The 23933-nt window shown below is 47.9% G+C and overlaps 1 protein-coding gene across 2 annotated transcripts in view; it reads right to left on the bottom strand.

The window, feature by feature from the left end:
• Nucleotides 1–23933, bottom strand: part of LOC144817651 (uncharacterized) — a 434119-nt gene that overhangs the window by 111710 nt on the left and 298476 nt on the right. For both annotated transcript variants that reach the window (XM_078674371.1, XM_078674372.1), the window contains one exon: nt 11094–11210. In XM_078674371.1, the coding sequence (XP_078530497.1) occupies nt 11094–11210 (117 nt within the window). The remainder of the gene's footprint in view (nt 1–11093; nt 11211–23933) is intronic.

A 23933-nucleotide genomic window follows, 5' to 3' on the forward strand; every position in this document is an offset into this window, starting at 1 on the left:
AGGATCAGGTAGAGGTTTAGGCATTGGGCCATGGTCGAGTGACCTGGGCGGAACCCAAACTGAGTATCGGAAATGATCGTGTTCTCCTCCGCCCAGGTGGTCAATCTCTTTAATATAACTCCCCCTACAACTTTCACAACAGAGTCGATCAGGGAGAAGGGCTATAGTTTATGGTGCAGTTGCGGTCTCCCTTTTTAATTACTGGGACAATAGTTGAAACTCCCCATGAGGGTGGGCATCCTTTTTTTGCCGCGGCATTTCCCACTGCGGCCAAAATCAGAGCCCAAAAAAGGGAGTTAGACTTAAAAAGGTCCGGAGGGATACCATCCGGGCCTGGGGCCTTCTTGTTTGTAAGAATATTGATGCCCTCCACCATTTCTTTTACTGAAAACACCACTACATCAGTACCTGGCGTCTTCTCAGGCAAGACTAGCTGGGTAGATGTGTTTTTAAAAATATTGACGAAGTGGGACACCCATTCGTCCTCTGTAATGTTGGAGCCCACTTGGAGTGGAGAAGTGTGGCTCAATGGTTAGAGCGGAAGACCCTGATGCAGAGGTCTAGCCCGGGATCAGGGTTCAATTCCCCGCCTCGGCGGGTCTTGGGCTCGAAATTCCACGGACCTGATAATTCTCGCCTCGGTGCCTATTCCAATCATGGAGTCCCACTCTGCAACTCTGGGCAATAGCTTGCTTAATCTCCACAACGGCCCCCACAACGCTAAGGATGCCTGGCCGACACCTCACAGGGAAAGCCAGGATGGGTTCCACAGCGGTATTCGTACAAGCGCCTTGAGACCCTTGCGGGTGAGTAGTGCGCTATACAAGTATCAATTTACATTTACATTTACTTCTTTGACCCCCGCCGCTACAAACGGTGATCGATTGATTGTGGTCCAGAGTCTAGAGCTACTCGATAAAGTCAGGGGGTCTAGAAGCTCCCTCCATAATGCATCTTTCAGCTCAGCTTTCCTGTTCGCCTGAACATTTTTGTATGTTATCCTTAGTGAGCTGATCAGGGATCTAACCCTGGGAATTACTTTCAGGGCCGCCTTAAGATCTCTAGCAGCTTTGGAGCATTGATGACAGCACCGTTTAGGTTCACTGGTTATACTTGATCTCCCTGGGACGAGCAGCATGTCTCCCACCTCAGAGGCGATCCCTTCGAAGGCTTTAAGAACTCCTTCCGCCGAGGATTCGCCACGAAGACAGCATGACAATTCTTGTGTACAGTCAATCTCTAATCTATCGTGGAAAAGGGACGGGACAACATGGTTCCATTTGATCCGCCGCGCTCCGTTTATAGGTTGAAGCATGTTGGTGCCTGCTGCTTGACCCTTTTTCTTCATGAGGTTCCCTCCCATCTTCACACAGACTGGGTTATGGTCACTGTGTGCGCTGGGGGTTATAGAAAAACCCTGGAGCAGGGACAAAGTTGTACTGGAGACCAATATGTGATCTATAAAAGATACATGTCCTCTGCCTTTAAAAGTTGGTTCCCTTTGTGTGCTTAGCGGCGGGGCACAGCTCATAGCAGAAGATAATGAATATGCTACTTACCAGTATGCATCTGTTCTTGGCATGTAGGGCTGCTGACATTCATATCTATAGCATAGATCGCCACCTAGTGTTGGGTCCGGATGATTGCACATTGTTGTCCTGGAAGAGTCTTCGAAGTATCACGAGATAGGTGGCTCCTCCCCTGGACTACAGTGCGCATGGGCATCGGCTCCATCCTCAGATTGTTTTTAGCCATTGTGGCAAAGATGGAGTGTAACAGTGTCTCTGGGTTTTGAAAGAACACAGGTAGTTCAATAGTCTGATTGACGTGGAACTGTGAAACTACCTTAGGAAGGAATTTAGGGTTAGTGCGCAGCACCACCCTGTTTGAGTGAATCTGTATGAATGGCTCCTGTACAGTGAGCGCCTGGAGTTCACTTACACGTCGCAGCGACGTGATGGCTATTAGGAAAGCCACTTTCCATGTTAAGAACTGAACCTCGCACGAATGGAGAGGCTCAAAAGGTGGGCCCATCAGCCTGGTGAGGACCACATTAAGGTTCCATACAGGAGCTGGTGGGGTCCTGGGAGGAATGACTCGTTTCAACCCTTCCAGAAAAGCCTTAATGGCAGGCACTCTGAAAACCGAGAGACGCTGCCTGTTTTGGAGATAAGCCGCTATGGCGGATAAGTGTATCCGAATGGAAGCATATGCTAGATTGCATTTGTAAAGATGTAACAAATAACAAATGATGTCGTGAGTAGATGCATCTAGCGGGTTGATGTTGTGTTCTGCACAGTAAATGACAAACCGCTTCCATTTTGCTGCATAGCAAGCTCTGGTGGTGGGCTTCCTCGCCTCCCGTATGATATCCATGCAGTCGGGAGGCAAGATAAGGTAGCCAAATTCTAAGACTTCAGGAGCCAGATCGCCAGGTTGAGCTGGTGCGGATCTGGATGCTGAATGTCGCCATGGCTCTGCGTCAAAAGCCTGGGTGTGAGGTGTAGCCTTTGATGCGGTACCACGGAGAGTTCTAGAAACGTGGTGTACCATGGTTGGCGTGCCCACGTTGGAGCAACCAGGATGAGTGTCAGCGAGTGTTGCTTTAGCTTTCTTGCCACCAGCGGTATGAGAGGTGCTGGTGGAAAAGCGTACGCAAATCTGCCTGACCAGTTGATCCATATCGCATTGCCCTGCGACTGTGGGTGCGGGAACCTGGCGGCAAAGCTTTGACATTTTGCGTTTTCCCTTGTGGCGAACAGGTCTATCTCTGGATGACCCCACTGCTGGAAGTACGGGCGGAGTACTGATGGATGTATCTCCCACTTGTGCATCTGGTGGCTGTACCTGCTGAGCAGATCCGCCATCTGATTGTCCTTGCCCGGGAGGTGTTCCCCCATGAGGAAGATGTTCCTCTGAATGTCCCACTTCCACATGCTCTGAGCCAGATGAGACAACTGTGGAGAGTGTGTACCTCCCTGCTTTTGAATGTAGTACATGGCCGTCATGTTGCCCGTCCGGATCAACACGACTTTGTTGCACAGATGTACCTTGAATGCCTTCAGTGCCATGAAGATTGCCATCAGTTCTAGGTAGTTGATGTGCATCTTCTTTTGCTGCGTTGTCCATAGTCCCTGCACTGTGTAGTGGAGCACATGAGCTCCCCATCCCTGGAGAGAGGCGTCCGTCGTCAGGATAATCTGTGGCACAGGCTCCTGGAACGGTCGGCCCTTGCAAAGGTTGTGTGGATTCCACCAATGCAGAGAGCTGTATGCCCGATCGGTCACCAACACTAGGTCGTTCAACTGTCCTTGAGCCTGAGTCCACTGATGAGCCAAGCATTCTTGGAGCGGACGCATATGTAGCCTCGCGTGCGGGACTATGAAGATGCAGGAGGCCATCATGCCTATCAACTGCATGAACACTCTCGCAGGAAGTGAGTGTTGCGGTCTGAACTTCTGGATTAGTGACTGAATGCTGTCGATCCTCGCAGAATTTGGCTGAGCTGTGGCTGCCACAGTATCTATCGTCGCGCCCAGATACTGCCGCACATGGGCTGGCTGAAGGTGCGACTTCGGATAATTCAATGAGAATCCCAGATCGTGAAGAAGGTGAATGGTGTGGGACATGTTGGCGGCGCACGCTGTGCCGACTTTGCTTGGACAAGCCAGTCGTCCAGATAAGGGTAGACGTGAACGTTCTGCCTCCTGAGGTGCGCAGCCACTGTCGCCAGGCATTTTGTGAACACCCTGGGCGCTGTGGTCACCCCGAAAGGGAGGACCTTGAATTGATAATGCCGATTCTGAATGGTGAATCTGAGGTATTTCCGGTGTGATGGATGTAGTGGGATGTGAAAATATGCATCCTTGAGATCCAAGGTTGTGAGGAAGTCTCCCTGATTGAGCAACGGAAGAACCTGCTGCAGCGTCAGCATGTGAAAATGTTCTGAGAGAATATACTGGTTTAGGGGCCTGAGGTCCAGTATGGGTCTGAGGGACCCGTCCTTCGGGATTAAGAAGTACAGGGAGTACACTCCCGTGCCTTCTTCCTCCACCGGCACGAGCTCGATTGCCCCTTTTTGCAGCATGACGAGTACCTCCTGCTGCAATAAGTGCAAATGCTCTGTGGACATAGGACATTGTTTTGGTGGCAAGTTGGGTGGAGTGGATGTTAACTCCAGACAATAACCGTACTGGATAAGTTTTCTGACCCACCTGTCTGTGGTGATGGATTTCCAGACTGGCAGGAACTGCTGCAGTCTCCCCCCGACAGGTGTTGTATGGTCGGGGGGCAGTGACAGGGCGTCACTGTTTGTTGGTGGCGGAGGAGCGGGAGTTGTTGTTTCCACGACCTCTGCCCTTGGTGCTGTTGCCCCGATAGCCGCCTCTACTCTGCTTGGTGTAAGAGGACTGAGCCCCACCTTTAGTGTATTGCGTTTGCTGGGACATCTGGCCTCTGGAAACACCTCTATTGCTTCAGCGACGAAAAGTATTGCCCCGAAACTGTTGGGACTAGAGAGCCCCCATGGACTTTGCAGTCTCGGTATCCTTCTTTATTTTTTCCAGGGTGGTATCCACCTCAGGACCAAATAATCTATCAGGGTTTACAGGCTGATTGAGGATGGTGGTTTGTATATCCGGCTTGAACCCGGAGATCCTGAGCCAGGCCTGACGTTGCAACATGACACTTATGTTAATGGCTCTGGCCGCGGTGTCCGCCACGTCCAGTGCACATTTAATAGAAGCGTTGGAGATAAGCTTCCCTTCCTGAATGAGCATCTCCGCCGCCTCTTTATACTGATCTGGTAGATGTTGTAACAGGGTCTCTAGTGTGTCATAGTGCGCCCTGTCATATCTGGCGAAGAGTGCCTGAGTGTTTGAGATACGCCAGATATTGGCCGCTTGAGCCGCCACCCTCTTCCCTGATCCTTCTAGCACTTTAGATTCCTGGTCAGGGGGAGGATCATCACCAGTGGTCTGTGAATTTGCCCTCTTCCGGGCATTAGAAACAACTAGAGAGTCCAACGGCAACTGGCCCTTGATGTAGGTGGGGTCGCCAGGAGCCGGCTTATACTTTTTTTCAATCCTGGGGTTGATAACCCTGGCACGTGTGGGTTCTTTAAAAATGTCCGCAGCATGTTTCAGAACCCCTTTTAGCATTGGGAGAGTCTTGACAGTCTTTTCTGCTGTGGAAAAGGTATCAAAGAGGAAGTCCACTTCAATAGGGTCAGCATGCAGCTGGACGTCGTGGTTTTTAGCCGCTCTCTTAATTAGAGCATTAAATGCTGCAGAATCCTCAGTAGGAGAGGTTTTGACATTGTACGCCTGAGTGTCCGGGGCAGTTTGCTGATCCCCTGGGTCCCCTGCATCTGCCCAAGAGTCCTGGTGATCCTTACAGGATCCGTGCTGGCAGGGAAGTTATACTCCTCATCATCACCTTCCCCAGCCTCCACATCTGAATAAGTGGGTGAGGGTGTAGCAACTGTTCGAGTCCGTGGAGCAATTGGCTCAACCAGAACCGGGGAATCCGTAGAAGGCTTTTTGCCCTTCAAAGGAATCGTGTAGGACTCCATAGGCTGTGCCGCCGTGATCTTTCTTTTGTAGAGGGTAAGTTTACCGGTGTCGGCATCGATAAAGTGTTCCGACTGCTCCTCCATCAGGGGTTGTCGATGCTTCGAGCTCCCAAGTGGCTGAGAAGGCTTCGACCCCGTAGGTACCTGCACGGGCGCGTCGTCGACCGGCCTTGGTGCGAACGCCTTCGGTGCCACCTTCGGCGGTAACGTGAACAGGAGTGGCGCCGAGGACTTTGGCGTTTTGGCAACTTGCTTCGGGGTGGAAGCATCCTTCGGATCGACCGCAGAAGCCTTTTTCCTGATGCGTTGCAATGAGTCCGACACCTGCTTTGTGAAGGATGCGGACGGTTTCGTCGACCCGACAGACGGCCTCGGTCCACCAGCGTGTGCAGACTCGAGCGTCGAAGTCTTGGCTTTCTCTGGCCGATGCGCGGGATCAGCCCTCTTAGATGCGCCGTGTCCTTCTACTGTGTCGACGGCCTTCGGCGCCGACGGCTTCAGGTCGGCGGCCTTGACAATTGGTTTCGGCGCCCCAGTCTTCGGCTTGACGCCCTTGAGCGATTTGGGCTCGACGCCCTTGACCGACTTCGGCTCGACTCCCTTGGTCGACTTCACCGGGTCGACAGCCTTCTTCGGCTGCCCAGACATGTCGGAAGACGAGGAGGCGGCCAGAGGGACAGACGTCGTCTCCATCACTTTCGTTTTCGTCGACACCGAAGCTTTCACTTTCGGTTTGACCAACGGCGGCTCCGTAGAAGTGTCCGTAGCCGGGCCCGTAGGCGAGGCCGTGGATCTGGGTGTAAGGTCTTGGGTAAGGCCATGTGGCGATCCCTCGACCTGAGCCTTAGTTATTGTTCGATCGGGGCACAGCTCTTCGCCTGAGCTATCTTCCGTGGCCCCATAGGCCTCATTGACGTCTCCTACCTGGTCGACGACTTCTTCAGTATCGAGCACTTCGACGTCTGCGTCGTAGTTGTAGTCGATCTCCTCCGCTGGAGTTGAAATCGGCTCTTGATCTTCTGGCTCGTCTGCTTCTTCCCTCTCGAATATGTCCACCGGTGCCGGGGCCGACTGCTGGGCCTCCAGGCGCGCCACGCGCCGAAGTCGAATCGTCTTCTTGGATCGAAAACGGGAACAAGCCATACAGTTGGCTTCATCGTGATCCGGCGAGAGGCACTTGTTGCACACCGGGTGGACGTCGATGTGGGGATACTTCGATCCGCACACGGGACATTTCTTGAACGGCTCCGTTCCATGATGTCGTCGAAAGTCTGGTTGCGTTGACTGGGCCTCGAGCACCGAAGAGCCACGCGACTCCTCTGGATGTCCGACTCGGGAACTGAGCCGGAACAGAGCTGGGCACCGAACGCAAGACAATACCGACGGTATAGGAAAAGGCCTTCGGGCCTTAAGAAAAGTCTATATCGATTCCGAACTGGAGATATCGAATATACATCCGAACCCAATGGCGGAAAAAAACAATCTGGGGATGGAGTCGATGCCCATGCGCACTGTAGTCCAGGGGAGGAGCCACCTATCTCGTGATACTTCGAAGACTCTTCCAGGACAACAATGTGCAATCATCCGGACCCAACACTAGGCGGCGATCTATGCTATAGATATGAATTCAGCAGCCCACATGCCTCGAACATCATGCTCATTTAGCATGACATTTAGAGCATTTCTCTGTCTAGTATGTTCAAAATGAAGACCCGCTATCCTGGAACAGCCCAGAGTCCCTATGGGATGTAGCTTTGGGTTGCCAAATGGGGGCACGTTAAGGTCGCCTGCAATGAGCAGGTTCTTCCTAGTTGGGCCACGACACTGTGCTATGTAATCAGTTAGGTCGGTGATCCTGCAACCCTCGTCCTTGTGTATAGCATTATAGAAGTTAACCATGCAGAGACTACTATCTTTTTTCCCCATGACGATGGCCTGCATGTTTCTGTTATCGAAAGGAAAGGCCCTAATGCTACATCTTAGGGCGAACGATGTAAAAATTACCAGTCCCCCCCCCATTGCACGTCCACTGTTTGATCTTGTCGCTGGGATAAAGAAAGCTCTGTACCCCACCAGCGAGATGTCACAGTTGACAGCCCACGTCTCTTGAAGACAGATGATTAAGTAGTGACTAACAAATTTCACCCATAAGGGGTCTCAGATCTTTCCTGCCAGCCCCGCGATATTCCAGGAGAGTACGTTAAAATCCTGGGTATTCTCCTGTATGCCAGAGATGGACTCTCCAGATGGGTCAGGCAGTGTTCTTTCCGTGACATCAGCTGCACGTGGGCCTACTTCTGCTGAGAAAACGGGTTTAACAAGGTTAACCACCACGGCTACAGGCTCTGGCCTAGGACCATCTGTTGAGGGAGGGTAAGAGGTCAGGTGGCTGATTCTGTAGGGAGGATTTGATGTTTCTTGGTTACCACACAGTCAACCACAGTCATTGAGACCAGAGAGTGCCCACTGGAAGCGGGGAGTATCCATATCCACCCCTCGCACGAACTCGGGTATGCCACAGAGATAATGTATTCATCCCCAGTTGCCCTCTGGGATTGGGTATCTTATTATCATTAATCCAGTTCCCAAGTTCCGGACCGTCATGTAACACGGTCCTGTAGAAAAAGCCAAGGGGTAATATCTCTATGGCCTGACCCTTGTGAGATGTTCCCAACTCCACTTCCCTGAATAACCTTTCTACTGGTACCGGGCTGTTAAAATTGATCACTATACAATCCCCATTTCTGGTTTTTCTAGAGTTGCCCAGTCAGGATACTCGCCGAGCCATGATTATATTATGCACCTCTACGGTGTTGCTAGATAGCCAATGAGTTACTTTGTTTTTAAGCTGGCTAAAATCCTCAGGAAGAGGTGGAACATTGCCCAATACTATCACCAAGGGGGTCGATTGTGGGGGTAAATGAATGATGGGGAGGTTACCCACACTCCTAAGTATCTTGTTGGTATATATATTTCCATTAGCATATATGGCAGATTGTGTGCAATCTATTTGATGTTTCTTGTAGACCCCCTCCTTGCACAATTTTTCCTGGTCAGCCTGCGGTTGGATCTTGGTGTCCTCTGCTCTGTGCTCCCTGGTTGCCGGGGTCCCTCTCTCCTTGGTCAGAACAGATGGAATTGTAGTAGATTTTAGTGAGGGGTGTTGGTTAGAATCTATCCATTTGCTTTGGTTTATAGCTTGACCCCTAAACGTCATGCTAGCTGACAGGGTTTCCAGCATGTGGGTGTTATCCAGGGTGGTGTGTTGTAATGTCCCCAGATTCTCATTGATTACCTTCCATCTCTCAATGAGAGGGAGCATAAGGGACTTTAAGATCTGTTCGACATGTCCAACTAGACCTCCATCGCCCTGTACGGCTAGTATAGGTCGTTTCGACTGCTGGGATTGGCCGTTAGTAGTTTTGGGAGAATTACTTTTTGATGTGACAGGTGCGTTAACTAATGTAGAGGTGCTTGGGGCAGATAGGTTACCCACTTTGGTGGAGATTTTAGGTATCTTTGAACATTTCCCTTCCTGTCCACCCGCGCCCGCTTTCTTTTCCCTGATTGTGTGATGCGTGTTGCTGAAGTTTTAACAATGGGACATGCTTGGGCCTTTGTGGGACATGTATTGGGTGACCCACGTGCTTCAAGTGGTTTATTACTACCCAATGAGCTATTCTCCAAGGTAATGATGTTATAGCCGTCTGATCCTATGCTGTTCTCTGACAAGCTGGTGCCATTAAGGTTCAGGCTTGCTAGGTGTTCTGGGGTTTTGGCGCTCTTAATGTGACCCAGAGAGGACCGTTTTGAGCCAAGGGATTCAAGGGAGAGCCGCTTTTAAGTAAGCGCTATTTCTCGTTCGAGAACAACCGCTGCCCTTGTGATGAAATTGTCTAAGGTCCCAGTGATGCTGCCCCGACGGGATTTGGTACTAACCTTCTCCCCTTCCCAGGCCGAGGGAACATAGTTGTCAGGTGAGGGATTACTCGTAGTGGGCAAATCAAATACAAACAAGGGCAGCAATGCACAGCAGGTGATAATAATAGTCCTGTTCACCTGGAAGTACTCTCCCTGCAATAGTTGGCACGTTGGGGGGGTGGCCCAGCCAGGCCTCCTTCGGCCTGTGACGGCCTAGGACGGTCCCGCCCTTGTCCCGGGCTTCTCTCGGGACGCTCCTGCGCAGCGAATGAGTCAATTGGTTAAGAGGCGGCGGCAAGTTGTGGGCGGAGTTCTCAGGGGGAGCCAGGTGTGTGGTTAGCCAGTGGACTCCTGGGTCTACGAGTCCCTCTAATGCTCAGCCCTCCTCCGTGCCTTCAGCGCCTTCCTTGCTCCGCGCTGGAATCAGGGACACCTAGCGACCCTGCAGCGTCCAGGTAGGGGGAAAAAAGAGTTTGCAAAGCCTCCAACAACGATGCGACAAAGGGAGTAGAGTGTGTAGCGGTTTCTAAAGATACGGGAGTGTCCAGAGCAATGGGGGTAATGGTGGGGCTGATGGGCCAAAGGGGGGAGCTGTGAGTAGAGGTGGTGGGGAAGGGTGACATATGGAGATCAGGATGAGTGGTTAGGGGGTGTCTAAGCTGGAATCCAAAGTTGAATTGGGGGGGGGGCTGTGAAGCTGGGGGGAGGTGCTGGGAGTAAAGGTGATGGGGATGGAGGGTCCGAAAGTGCAGGGTGAGGGGGGAAGGTGGGATCCAACGGGGAGTTGGGGAGGCTGTTAAGCAGAGGTCGGGTGCTGGGATGGAGAGGAGGGATCTGGAAGAGTGCCTCTTTAATGATCGGAAAAATGTGGTCGATCAAGTTGAGGTTGTGGTTATTGGATTGAATTAGGATGATACCATTATGATAACGGTGCGTTGAAGAATAGGGAGGGGAGGATAGATAAGGCAAAACCGTGCGCTGTTTTCTTCATGTTACATACCTTAAAGAGAGCGAGAAAGGCTTTTCTCCATTGAGCTCTTCTTTTAGTGTAGAATATGATGTCATTCTTAATGGGCCCGTTGTTCATTGAGAAGTAAGGGTCAGAGATGGGGGTTTCTGGGTGGGATTTTAATAGGTTGTGTTTGAAGCCTTTGGCTGCCTTTTTTGAGAGGTGCGGGGGGTATGTGATGGAGTAGGTGCAGTTGCCTGACACATTTCCCTACACACATGATGGCACATAAAATCCTGGCCTACGAGCAGGTAGTCACACGTGACATCAACCAAGTTTTGGCGATTCGGAAATATGTGAACTACAATACCACCGAACCAGAACGTTTGGCCCTAGCATCCCTAAAAAGTAACATGGAGATAGTCATCAAACCCGCCGATAAAGGCGGGGCCAAGTCATACAGAACACCGAAGACTACAAACATGAGATTCTGTCACAGCTAAGCATCGAGGGCCACTACTGTAAACTGAGGAAACCCCACCAGAGAGATTAGTGAGACTATCAAACAAACTACCCTCAATGGTCTTGAAAGTGGTTTCCTGAATAAACATGAATATGAATAATCAACAATAACCACCCCAGAACGCCTACCATGTACACTCTTCCCAAAATACCGGACTTCTTTTTTGGCTGCTCTTGGTCTTCGTGGTTGCCGTTTGTCAGTACACTCTTCACGGTTTCTCTTGTACTTTTTCAAGGTATTCGTCTCTGATTGAAACAAAATCAAGACAAATTAATTTGATAAGAAAAGAAAATATAAAAGCAGCAGACATACCAACTTGTAATTCATAAAGCTGTGCTCTCTACTGGTGCTTCACAGAGAAAGTTATGTTGAACAAGTTACTTACCCCAGACAACGATCTTTCTGGTGAATGCTTTACCTACCTGCTGATTACTCACTTTTCGAATATCCCAAGGTGCCAGACAGGATGCAAAAACTTTCCAATAGCTTTCCTACACCATTAGGTGGAGTTCGGCTCCATTCCGGCCTCAGACACATACCAGGACATGACATCATTGGAGCCATATAGCGCCACAATAGTGCCCTGACGCCAGTTCCTCATTCTTTTGTTTAGAGCCCGTACAGGTAGACCCAGCCTGCAGTCTTTTGATCAGTGGCTATGCCGTTTAACAATGTAACCTAAAACCATATGTATGTGATGGCTGGGCGACCATTTCTCAGAAAGGGGAGAGGTGAGGAAAGAGTTGGGGAGATTGGTGAGGAATTTGCAGACAAGGAAATGAATATGCTACTTACCAGTATGCATCTGTTCTTGGCATGTAGGGCTGCTAACATTCATATCTATAGCATAGATCTGTGGAAAAGTAAATTTTGCCATGTTCTGTGTCCCTATGTGTTCCCCATCTTATGCTATATGTGCATGATTAATATGCATATGTATTCCCTTATGATCGATTAAAGACGCAATTACAGTTGTGTCCATCTCTAGTATGCCAGTTCCCAGTTCTCGTGAAAGCTACGAGTATCAGGCCTATGTAAAGTTACGTTGCCACGTTTCACAGTGTGCACGTTAATTCATTGTAAAGTCCCCGTTTCTAGGCCTCAAAAGGGCCCGGACTCAGATTCAGCTCCTGTCTCCTGAACCCTCTCCAAGGAGCGATACAGCCCCCACCTGTATCCCTGACCCTTCACTTACTTCCTGCCTCACAGTGCCCGGCTCGGCCTGGCTCTGCCTGCCAGTCTGCCAAGAGTATTTTATGATTCTAGTTATCAGTCCAGCTCTCCTTCTCTGCATTCCTAAGCTACTGAATCGCATCAATAGTTTCCGTCACAGTCTAGCTTTTACGTCTCCATGTAAGAGAAATACTGTATTAATGGTCATTTAATATTCCTCAACACGCACTACATGTAGAATAATGCATGCACCAGTCTTAGAGTCTGTTAGCCTTTACCCTGATAACTTTTGGATTCTATCAATATGTTCTCTAAACATCAGATACTAGATAGTGTTTAGGTACATGTCGCTCTGACTCTCCAGACTTCAGTCTCTTTTTCTAGCGCAGAAGTCATAGCCCCCAGTTCCTCCTAGTAACACGTCATTGTCAGTTTGCGCGCACCACTAGGTTAGAGGTCCCGGTTCCTTAGGTAGCCCCCTCCATGTTTCCGCCCCATTTATGACATATTCTGTTACGTTTGCATCACATGTCTATGTATACGCCCTGTTCACGCCTCTTGTTACACCCACTTCAGCCTTATCTTTCGCGACTGCTACGAACCCCGCCCACTGCTACGCCTACTGTGCTGAATGCTATGTATTTTGTTTTAGTATATATATGTTGTGCACTGTTATTAAAGTTAGCACGCTCATCCCAGATCCTGCCCCGGCAGCTGCCGGGCCCTGCCATCCTATTCCCGTGCAGGTTGTCCTGTTCTTTTCCTTTATGCTGTATTAAAACCTGCAAACTCCAGCTACCTCGAATCTTGACTCTTATTTATTGAGCTATCTGTTATTGTATATCTAGTCAAAAATAGATCAGGTATTTAATTATTTATTTACCACATAATGGCGCCCGAATAGGGACTTGCCCTTTCCCCACGCGCCGGAGAAGCCACGCAAGCCCCCTGATCCTCTGCAGCCGTGACGGAACCATACCGTGCACGTGCAGATATTTCTGCTTCAAGTATCCCTCAGGCCCACGGAGGAGACGGAGGTTGCGGTCCAGCATCCAGACGAGGCGGTGGAGGAACGCGGCGAGTCCCGACCAGAGCCCAAGCCGAGAGTCCAAGGTCCGAGGTATCCGGAGGCCCACCCGTAACTGAAGTCCGAGGTTCGTCCGTCCGTCGTCGTAGCAGTCCAGTCCAGTCCGAGGCTTTCCGTTCTTGCTGCCCGGTGAGTACCGTTGCTGGGGTAGTATCTAGACAGGGTCAATTAATTTGTCTCTGGTCCGTGGGTTTGGGTACACAGATCCAACACGAAGTGTCCACTTAGGTGGATGCGGGTCCTGACGTGTCTCTTTATGAGACCGGTAAGTTTCGTACTGTTTTAGCAGTGCATCTAGTTTCTGTTCTAGTCCGTTCTGTTCTCGAGAAATTCATGTATTCTGTTTTCAGTAGTTCAGGTAGTATTTTGTCCGAACTGTTATTTTAAATGTCATTCATGTATTTCAATGTCGTGGTATGAATGTGTTGTTCTTCAGTAATTATCGTGTTCATTGTGTATGGTATTGTGTCTAGACTCCAACCCAGTCATGCCTCTACTCTCCAAGTTACGTCAGTTAAGAACTAGAAAAGGTCTGTTAGAAGAAGCAGTTCCTGTCCCGCCTAGGGACAGTCCAGGTCATTTTATGTATCAAAAGCATGGCATAAGTGCCATATTGTATCTAGATTTGTGGGTGGAGTACACCAAACAGTTAGAAGAAAAGTATAGATGGCCCGTATCGGGTACATGGGATGCCGAGTGCATCATGCGAGTAGAAGAAGCATTATGGAAAAAGAAAGCCAGACAGTCACAGAAAGATGCCATCGAGTTATGGCGCAAAGAATCTCATAAAAGAACCGAAAAAGAAATCAGAAAGTCAGAATTAAGTAGAGAATCCTTAGAAAGAGCCCAAGAAAGGGAATTAATCGAAGTAGGTGAACGAGTTAAAACCGAACAGTCAGACAGACAGAGAAATGCCCTCATTAAGGGTATGTATCCTCTTCTTGCCGAGGGCTTGCCAAAAGCAACCCCGGAGGCATCCAGTAATTTCCCGCCACCCTTAGTTCCGATCAAGCTACGTCACAAACCGACCGCAGCTGATATTTTTCTCTCGTCCTATTTGGACGACACAGTCCCAGAATATACAAATTCTGTTCCGCCAGCTCCTGTAAATAATGTAATTCATGGTCCTCCAGCCACCGGGGCACCCGTTACAGCACCTGTTACGGTACCCCCGGTTCAGCCTACATTACAAGTACCCGCCACATCAGTCACTTTGCCAGCACGCAGAGTATCAGTCGACGATTCCAGTTTAGGGGCCGCGGGAGGAGGTCCTCCTGGTACCCCGCCGCCAAATAGACGTCTAGGGGTAGTCGAGTTACATGAACGTGCATTACAGCGTACGCCCAAATATCAGTCCATTGCAGAAATCAGGCGAGCTCTTACTGAATGCTGTTATGATCCAGTCCCAGGCGAGGATAGTATGGTTATATATTCCGTACGTATAAGGCAGGTGTCCGAGTATTTGGTCACCCTACCGAATATGAAAGAAGATCTAGACAGAATGTATCGCTTCATTCGTACAGGAGATGATCCAGAAAGTATCGGTGAAGTCATGTCTCTCAGGAAATCTGAGATCCAGTTCATGCTATTAAAGTTTCTGATCAATTGTTTAATTAGGGAACAAGATTCCCCGACTAAAGATCCGAACTAATGAAAATTCTGACAAAGTGGAGTGATAATATAGCCGAGGGTAAGCACAAGACACTCAATAGTATAGAGAGTATGTACAAGAAAATACGTAAAGAAATAATAAGGTTACACGAACAACGCAAAGAAGCTCTAGGAAGCGAGAAAGAAAATGACTCTTCTACTGAAGAGGTAGACGACGAGAATCCCGCCAGAATAGCGTATGTAGGTAAATCTAGATTTCCAGACCGACATTTACGCCTAGAACACAAGAAAGTCTTTCATCTTCCAGCACCAGAACAAGGCTCTCTAGAACAAGTATTTCAAGCTACCGATCACATTCTGAAATCACGAATCGGTTATAGTGAACTTAGTACCATGCATGAACAAGAACTAGCCCGATCAGCAGTCCGATGGATTACTGATTCTACCACTTTTCCAGACGAAATAGTGGCACAAATGTTTCTGAAACTGCCCCCAGCCGAGCAGCGACTGGTGGGTATGTATATGATCCAGCACCTCATTACACTGTATGAGGGTCAACATTCTGATCCAGGCCCGTTACATGATATCCTGAACGAGTTACTCCAGTATAGATGGAAAGGTCTAGGTACCGATTTAATTAGTGTCATTCTAGAACAGCGCCACAAATATAGAACGTTTCTGAACCCGCATTTTGTTCATGTCTCACCTCCAGAAAGTAAACCGTTTTACATAGACAGACAGCATCCGTTACGAGAAGTACACCCAGTTAGGACAGCGGGTGGTGAAATGCAACGAGTATTTGTTTACACCCCAGTTACCAAGATGGAACTCTTAGAAATGAAGAAGTTAATTCCCTGTCACGACAACGATCCAGCAGGGTTCCACCGAGAATTAAAAGACATGCTCCGTATGGGAGAATACACGTATCCAGATATTATTAAAATGCTAAAAGTCCTGTTGCCTGCGGGCATATATGAAAAACTCAAGGAAAAAGATTGGGAGGTGGGAGAGAAAAAGATCGATTGGACAGCTCTAGAAGCTGAAGATAAGATACGAGTACCAGGTACCGGTCTTGGAGACAAATGTAAAGAATTACCAGAATTATTGATACAGGTTTTGCCTAGGTTATTGGCCACTAAAAAGGAAGACTGGGATGCAATCTCAGCCTGTAAACAGAAACAAGACGAAGACACTAGTGATTTTTATTCCAGGTTTGAGAAATGTTTTATCATAAACAGTGGTTTAAAGACGAGTAGCGAGTCATACCCTCATCTTTTTGTTACTAAATTAGTCGAGAATTCAAGTCCACAAGTTAAGAATCGAGTTTTGAAAGTCGAAAGTACATGGCAAGCTAGTACTCCGTCCCAGATGTTACAGATGCTCCAGTACCACCAGAATAGAATCAGAGAAGAGCAAGAACACGAGAGAAGACGTATGAAAGACACGAAAATGAAAGTACTAGTTGCACAATCTGTTCCTCAAGACAGTCAGAAGAGGGGTCCGAATCAAGCCAGTCATCCTGCAGCTCCCGTTAAGGGGACATGCAATTATTGTAAACAGCCAGGTCATTTTATAAACGAGTGTGCAGTTCTGAAACACAATATAGCCACTGGTAAGACTAAAGAAAGACCACGTCCGCCTAGACCAGACTTCTCAGTCACCACAGAATGCACAACAGACAGTTCCAGCACCGCAGCCTATCGCTGCAACACAGCATGTTACACAGCAGATGTACCAGTATGCCCAGACAGAGTATCCAGAGTATCAAGCGTATTCATGAAACAGCCTAGAGAGGGAGGTAGGCTTGCCTCTCATCGAGATTCCTGTAGATCAAGAAGGTCCCTATGTTCACAGTCAAGTATTAGGGAAAGACAGAAAGTTTTTGATTGATACAGGGGCAAGTAGGACTACTATCAGTCATGATGAGGTTCCAGGGGCTCCGCTCTCAGGCTCTAGAAATGTTTCCCTTGGATTTTCAGGAAAGCCAATTGTAAACGAGATATCAAAGCCAGTTACTCTAGAAGTTGGTCCATTGTCCCGAACTACTGATCTGTTACTTACGAAGTCGTGTCCAGAAAATTTGTTAGGTATTAAGACATTGAAAGAATTAGGTGCAGTCATTTGTTGTTCCCCAGAGGGAATACGTTTGTTTTTGCGTGACTTCAAGGGTCACTATGTTTTACGAGATTTCGATCCGAGATTGTCTCATGTTCCGCAGCATCTATGGGCACAAGGTCCAACTGATGTTGGTTTTATGCAAATCACACCCCATCGTGTGACTCTCAAGCAAGGTGTAGTCCTACCACGAATCAGACAGTACAGATTGCCACCTGAGGCTGTAGCAGCCTTATCCAAAATTATTGACGAGCTCATTGTTCAAGGAGTAGTTGTAGAAACTGACTCCAATGTATGTAATTCTCCTATTATTCCAGTCATGAAACGTACTGATCCAAATGCACCCCCAGTATATCGATTAGTGATTGACCTTCGAGAACTCAATAAATGTATCATTCCCCAGTACCCAGTTGTTCCAGATATCTCATCCCTGTTGACAGCTATTGATTCTGAAGCTGTATTTTTTACTGTAATAGACCTCAAGAATGCATTTTTCAGTGTCCCCATTCATCCAGACAGCCAGTACCTTTTCGGTTTTTGTTTAAATGGAAGGAGCTATAAATTCACACGAGCTCCTCAAGGTTTCACAGAAAGCCCTAGTATTTACAGTCAAGCACTTAAGAGACGACTAGACAATATTCACATGCCAACTGACACTGCCCTGCTCCAGTATGTCGATGATCTACTGATCACAGCCCGTTCTGAACGTGCTTGCGAGCGAGCATCACTTACAGTTCTGTATTTCCTAGCCGAGATGGGGCACAAGGTGTCCCCTTCGAAGCTTCAATTCTGTGTCCAGCAAGTGATCTACTTAGGCCACTTACTGTCCAAGAGGGGTAGGCAGTTGACACCTGACCGTATCCAGTTAATAGCGAGTCTTCCTCAGCCCAAGACCCAGAAGGAGGTACGTGCTTTTATCGGCCTCACTTCTTATTGCAGACAATGGATTCCTCAGTATGCCTTTCTAGCCAAGCCACTGATACAGTTAACGACACAGGAGGCAGCCGTATCGACTGTCCTCCCTTGGACATCCGAACATACACTTGCTTTTAATGAGTTGAAGAAAGCCTTATGCCAAGCTCCTGTTCTAGCAACACCGAACTACAGTAAGCCTTTTACACTTTTTGTCACAGAACGTGATGGTACTGCATTATCTGTTCTTACACAAGATCAAGCCGGACAATACAAGCCCTGTGCTTATTTTTCTAGCACATTAGATCCAGTAGCCCAGGCCCTGCCTGCGTGCCTCAAGTCAGTTGCAGCCACAGCACTAGCTATCAGACAAAGTGATTCCATAGTATTAGGACACTCCTTGACAGTACAAGTTCCACACTCCGTGGAAGTTCTTTTAAACCGAACACAGACTCAGCACTTGACAATTGCACGTTTAACAGGTTATGAACTGACACTATTCCAGCCACACATAGAAATCAGACGCTGCAACATCCTAAATCCTGCTACACTGTTACCGTCAGTTACTTCAAATCCTGCCACACATGACTGTGTGGAAGTAGTTAACACCATGACAAAGCCAAGACAAGATCTGACAGACATTGCCTTACCTAATCCCGACCTGACACTTTATGTGGATGGTTCATGTATGAGAACAAGTACAGGAGAACTAGTAGCCGCGTATGCAGTGACTACTGACACTAGCGTTATAGAGACACATCGTATTGACACCCTGTCCGCTCAAGCAGCAGAGCTAGTCGCTCTGACCCAAGCCTGCATACGTGCCAAGAACCTGAAAGTTAACATTTACACAGATTCACGCTACGCATTCGGAGTTGTACACGACTTCGGAGTGCTCTGGCAAGAGAGAGGTTTCATGACTTCTCATGGACCAAGATTCAGCATGGTCTCCTCATTCAAGCTCTATTAGATGCAATACATTTACCGACAGCTATCGCTATCATGAAGTGCAAAGCACACACGAAAGTCACAGACATTATTTCTCAAGGCAATGATCTAGCAGATCGAACAGCCAAGCTCACAGCTCAGACACCAGACATACCAGTTAACAAGACACCGACATCCACTCCAGAACAGACTACATGTATGACAGTTAAGGACCCCACTCAAGATGTCATAGATATCCAGTCACATGCTACTCCTGAAGAAATCAAGAAATGGTCCGAACAAGGAGGGGTCCAGACAGATCAGGGATGGGTGACGAAGGGAAAAGCCACATGGTTTCTCCCCGACTCAATGGTTCAAGTCATTATCAATACCGCACATAGTCCTGCACATCTAGGAGAAAAAGCCATGTTAGACAGTATCCAGAACCTTTGGTTCAACAAGCATTTACGAGCTGCAGCCAAGCAGAAAGTCCGTACTTGTATGATATGTTGCCAGTTCAATCCAGGTAAAAGTGTCCCGGTGGAACAAGGTGGATTCCAGCCTCCTGACCACCCTTTTGAGGTCCTCCAGATGGATTATATTCAGATGGAGCGATGTCGAGGTTTCAAATATGTCCTTGTAGTTGTATGCGCTTTGTCCAGGTGGACAGAAGCATATCCAGTTCCAGATTACACAGCCGCGACCACTGCCAAGCAGTTGGTTCGTGAATACTTCCCCCGCTATGGACTCCCTAGGGTCGTGTATTCTGATAACGGCCAGCCATTCTCATCTGAACTCATGAAGCACGTTTCCCTTTTGTTAGGGTACCAGTGGAAGTTCCATTGTGTACGCCATCCAGAAGCAGCCGGTCTCGTAGAGAGACATAATCAAACCTTGAAAACCCGTATTGCCAAAATCTGTCAAGAAAAAGGTGTAGACTGGTTAGTTGCCCTGCCAGTTGCTTTGTTTTATATGCGCATGGTCGCACACTCCAGATCAGGTCTGTCCCCTTATGAGGTCGTATTCGGCCGCCCCCCAAATATGTGGGGTACACCTAGACCCCGAAGTATTACAGATGTTTCCAGTAATATGCTGACAGATTACCTAGCTTCCTTGATGTCTGCCCTACACTCTTGTCGTTCACAGGTTGCCGCTGCATTTCCCGACAATACTGAAGTCAAGCCACACGAGGTCCTTCCCGGCACTTTGGTTCTAATCAGGAACTTTGATCGTTCAAGTCCGCTGGAGCCTCGCTGGAAGGAGCCGAAGTCAGTCCTTCTGACCACCCGCACGGCCGTGAAGTTGGAAGGCAGAAAAGGCTGGGTGCACCTGTCTCACGTCAAGAAATTTCATGGACTAAGAAACAAGACTTTAAATAACATTTCTACGGACACTTCAGAGTCTAAAAATTGCCCTATTCTCAAGGACTGTCCCGCTATTGACTTTGACTCAAAGCCCTCCCTGTTAGAGAAAACTCCGCAGCAGGAGTATAAAAGTAAGCTCCGGTCTAGTAAAATAAGTCAGCCAGTTTAATTGTCTAAGTCCCCCTCGGGTGAAACGGTTAGACAGGTATCTGACATGTATGAGATAGACCCCCATAGTGAGAGAGTTAGTCAAAACTCAATCCGATGTATCGTTTTTCTAAGTTTTATATTGTTTCTGAGTTTGATGGTTACCTGCACAAGTTATGCATTTCATTTATGTTTTCCAAGTTCACATGTAAATAAGTTTTCTAATGCTACAATAGAGCACACGTTTAGTGATCTGCCTCCTCACGAGCTATCCTATCGTCTTGCTATGCGCAACAATACATTTATCCGTATGTTACATTATTCACACCAGACCAGCAATGCCACTAATTGTTGGGTGTGTGGTCGACTCCCCCCTTTCCAGACACCGAAGGGAGTTCTGCCACTGTTTCCTTATCCGTTTTCACATAATGGTTCGTGTGGAGCATGGTCCATGTTAACGTCATCCTCAACAGATATGTCCCTTCTGAATAGTACATGTTTTCCAGACAAGTAAGGTCTTCCCCACAGAACAGGGTTAGATCTAGAAAATGAAGTTTATAATTTAGGTAATTATTCTTCGAATTTTATGGTCCTGAATGTTCAGTCTGATCCTACTCCAGACTTACCTGCTATTTCAGTACTACCAGTCAAAGGCGAATTATGTGTCAGAAATAATGGTTCCGTACATGTAGGACATAGTGATTGTACTACTATTGTCAAGTATAGTGACAGTGGGAAATCTATTTTCAAAGCCTCACGTCATTCTTATTTTGTTTGTGGTCAGACCGCATATGTTCGTCTGCCCCTCGATTGGGATGGAACCTGTTACATTGCTTTCCTACTGCCACCAGTTTTTCTAGCCCCATCCGATTATCATAGAAACACACATCTAGTACACATTAGACATAGAAGGGAGATCGAGTCCCCAATTGTCGATCAAACTGAAACTGCTCTAGAACAGTATACAGATTTCAATAAAGGTTTCTTCTTCTTTATAGGCCCTATCCAGAATAGTAAGCTAATCCGTAGGTTAACCAGAACCCTTGAAGCAGTAGTGAATGAGACTGCCTCTGCTCTAGGTAACTTAACCGAAGAACAATCTGCTATGAGATTTGTCGTGCTCCAAAATCGTCTCGTTCTTGACGTCATACTGGCCGATAGAGGAGGAGCATGTAGAGTCATCGGATCTAGTTGCTGCATTTTCATTCCTAATAACGCGCCGTCTGTTTATTCAGCTATAACCAGACTTCATAAAATTGCCCATCAGTTACACCAGAATCCAGGCACCTGGACATGGTCTGGTTGGTTCTGGAGTATAATTTCTGCCTGGGGATGGAAAGTATTGTCATTTCTAGGTATTGCAGTAGCGATCATATTCAGTTGCTGCCTCTGTATACAATGTGGCCCTGCGATTTGCGGCATTTGTGCTACATCTTGTATTCCTAGTCCCAAGTCCCGTCCTAGATCCCGTTCCAAGACAATTCGAGACGAGCAAATGATACTGTATGAAATGATAGATGGTATCATGAATATAGATGTTTCCTGATGGAAACGTAGTGACAAGGAGGGAATGTGGAAAAGTAAATTTTGCCATGTTCTGTGTCCCTACGTGTTCCCCATCTTATGCTATATGTGCATGATTAATATGCATATGTATTCCCTTATGATCGATTAAAGACGCAATTACAGTTGTGTCCATCTCTAGTATGCCAGTTCCCAGTTCTCGTGAAAGCTACGAGTATCAGGCCTATGTAAAGTTACGTTGCCACGTTTCACAGTGTGCACGTTAATTCATTGTAAAGTCCCCGTTTCTAGGCCTCAAAAGGGCCCGGACTCAGATTCAGCTCCTGTCACCTGAACCCTCTCCAAGGAGCGATTCAGCCCCCACCTGTATCCCTGACCCTTCACTTACTTCCTGCCTCACAGTGCCCGGCTCGGCCTGGCTCTGCCTGCCAGTCTGCCAAGAGTATGTTATGATTCTAGTTATCAGTCCAGCTCTCCTTCTCTGCATTCCTAAGCTACTGAATCGCATCAATAGTTTCCGTCACAGTCTAGCTTTTACGTCTCCATGTAAGAGAAATACTGTATTAATGGTCATTTAATATTCCTCAACACGCACTACATGTAGAATAATGCATGCACCAGTCTTAGAGTCTGTTAGCCTTTACCCTGATAACTTTTGGATTCTATCAATATGTTCTCTAAACATCAGATACTAGATAGTGTTTAGGTACATGTCGCTCTGACTCTCCAGACTTCAGTCTCTTCTTCTAGCGCAGAAGTCATAGCCCCCAGTTCCTCCTAGTAACACGTCATTGTCAGTTTGCGCGCACCACTAGGTTAGAGGTCCCGGTTCCTTAGGTAGCCCCCTCCATGTTTCCGCCCCATTTATGACATATTCTGTTACGTTTGCATCACATGTCTATGTATACGCCCTGTTCACGCCTCTTGTTACACCCACTTCAGCCTTATCTTTCGCGACTGCTACGAACCCCGCCCACTGCTACGCCTACTGTGCTGAATGCTATGTATTTTGTTTTAGTATATATATGTTGTGCACTGTTATTAAAGTTAGCGCGCTCATCCCAGATCCTGCCCCGGCAGCTGCCGGGCCCTGCCATCCTATTCCCGTGCAGGTTGTCCTGTTCTTGTCCTTTATGCTGTATTAAAACCTGCAAACTCCAGCTACCTCGAATCTTGACTCTTATTTATTGAGCTATCTGTTATTGTATATCTAGTCAAAAATAGATCAGGTATTTAATTATTTATTTACCACAGATCGCCGCCTAGTGTTGGGTCCGGATGATTGCACATTGTTGTCCTGGAAGAGTCTTCGAAGTATCACGAGATAGGTGGCTCCTCCCCTGGACTACAGTGCGCATGGGCATCGACTCCACCCCCAGATTGTTTTTAGCCATTGTGGCGAAGATGTAGTGAAATAGTGTAACTGATGTCCATGCTAATGAATGAATGCAAGAAATAATCTGCAGCCGCTACGGGCACCGGGGAGGAGGGTGGGCGATATGAATGTTAGCGGCCCTACATGCCAAGAACAGATGCATACTGGTAAGTAGCATATTCAGTTCGAGGCATGTGGGCTGCTGAATTCATATCTATTGCATAGAATACATAGCAGTCCCTCCATTAGCGGCGGTTGCCTGTGCCAGCTGCAGAAATCTGAAAAAGAGTTTTGAGAACAGCCTGTCCTACAGCTGCTTGGAGTGCACATCTACACAGTAATGTTTGGTAAACGTGTGTGGTGTAGACCAAGTGGCTGCTCTACAAATGTCTTCTAAAGGAATGTTTCCCAGGAAAGCCATGGAGGCCCCCAATAGCGCGTGGAGTGTGCCCTGGGGGGGACCGTTAAAGTGCGTTTAGCCTTCTGATAGCAAATCTGAATGCATTTAACGATCCACCTGGCTATTCCTGCCTTGGAAATTGGGTTGCCCTTGTGCTGGGCTGAGAAGGCAACAAAAAGTTGCTGTGTCTTTCTAAATTGTTGTGTTCTGTCAATGTAGTACATCAGTGCCCTTTTGACGTCTAGAGTATGGAGCATTCTTTCTGCTACTGTCTCCGGTTTTGGAAAGAATGCGGGCAGTTCAATTGTCTGATTGACATGAAAGTGTGACACC

Source organism: Lissotriton helveticus, chromosome 2_1 (assembly GCF_964261635.1).
Source record: "Lissotriton helveticus chromosome 2_1, aLisHel1.1, whole genome shotgun sequence".
NCBI lineage: Eukaryota > Metazoa > Chordata > Amphibia > Caudata > Salamandridae > Lissotriton > Lissotriton helveticus.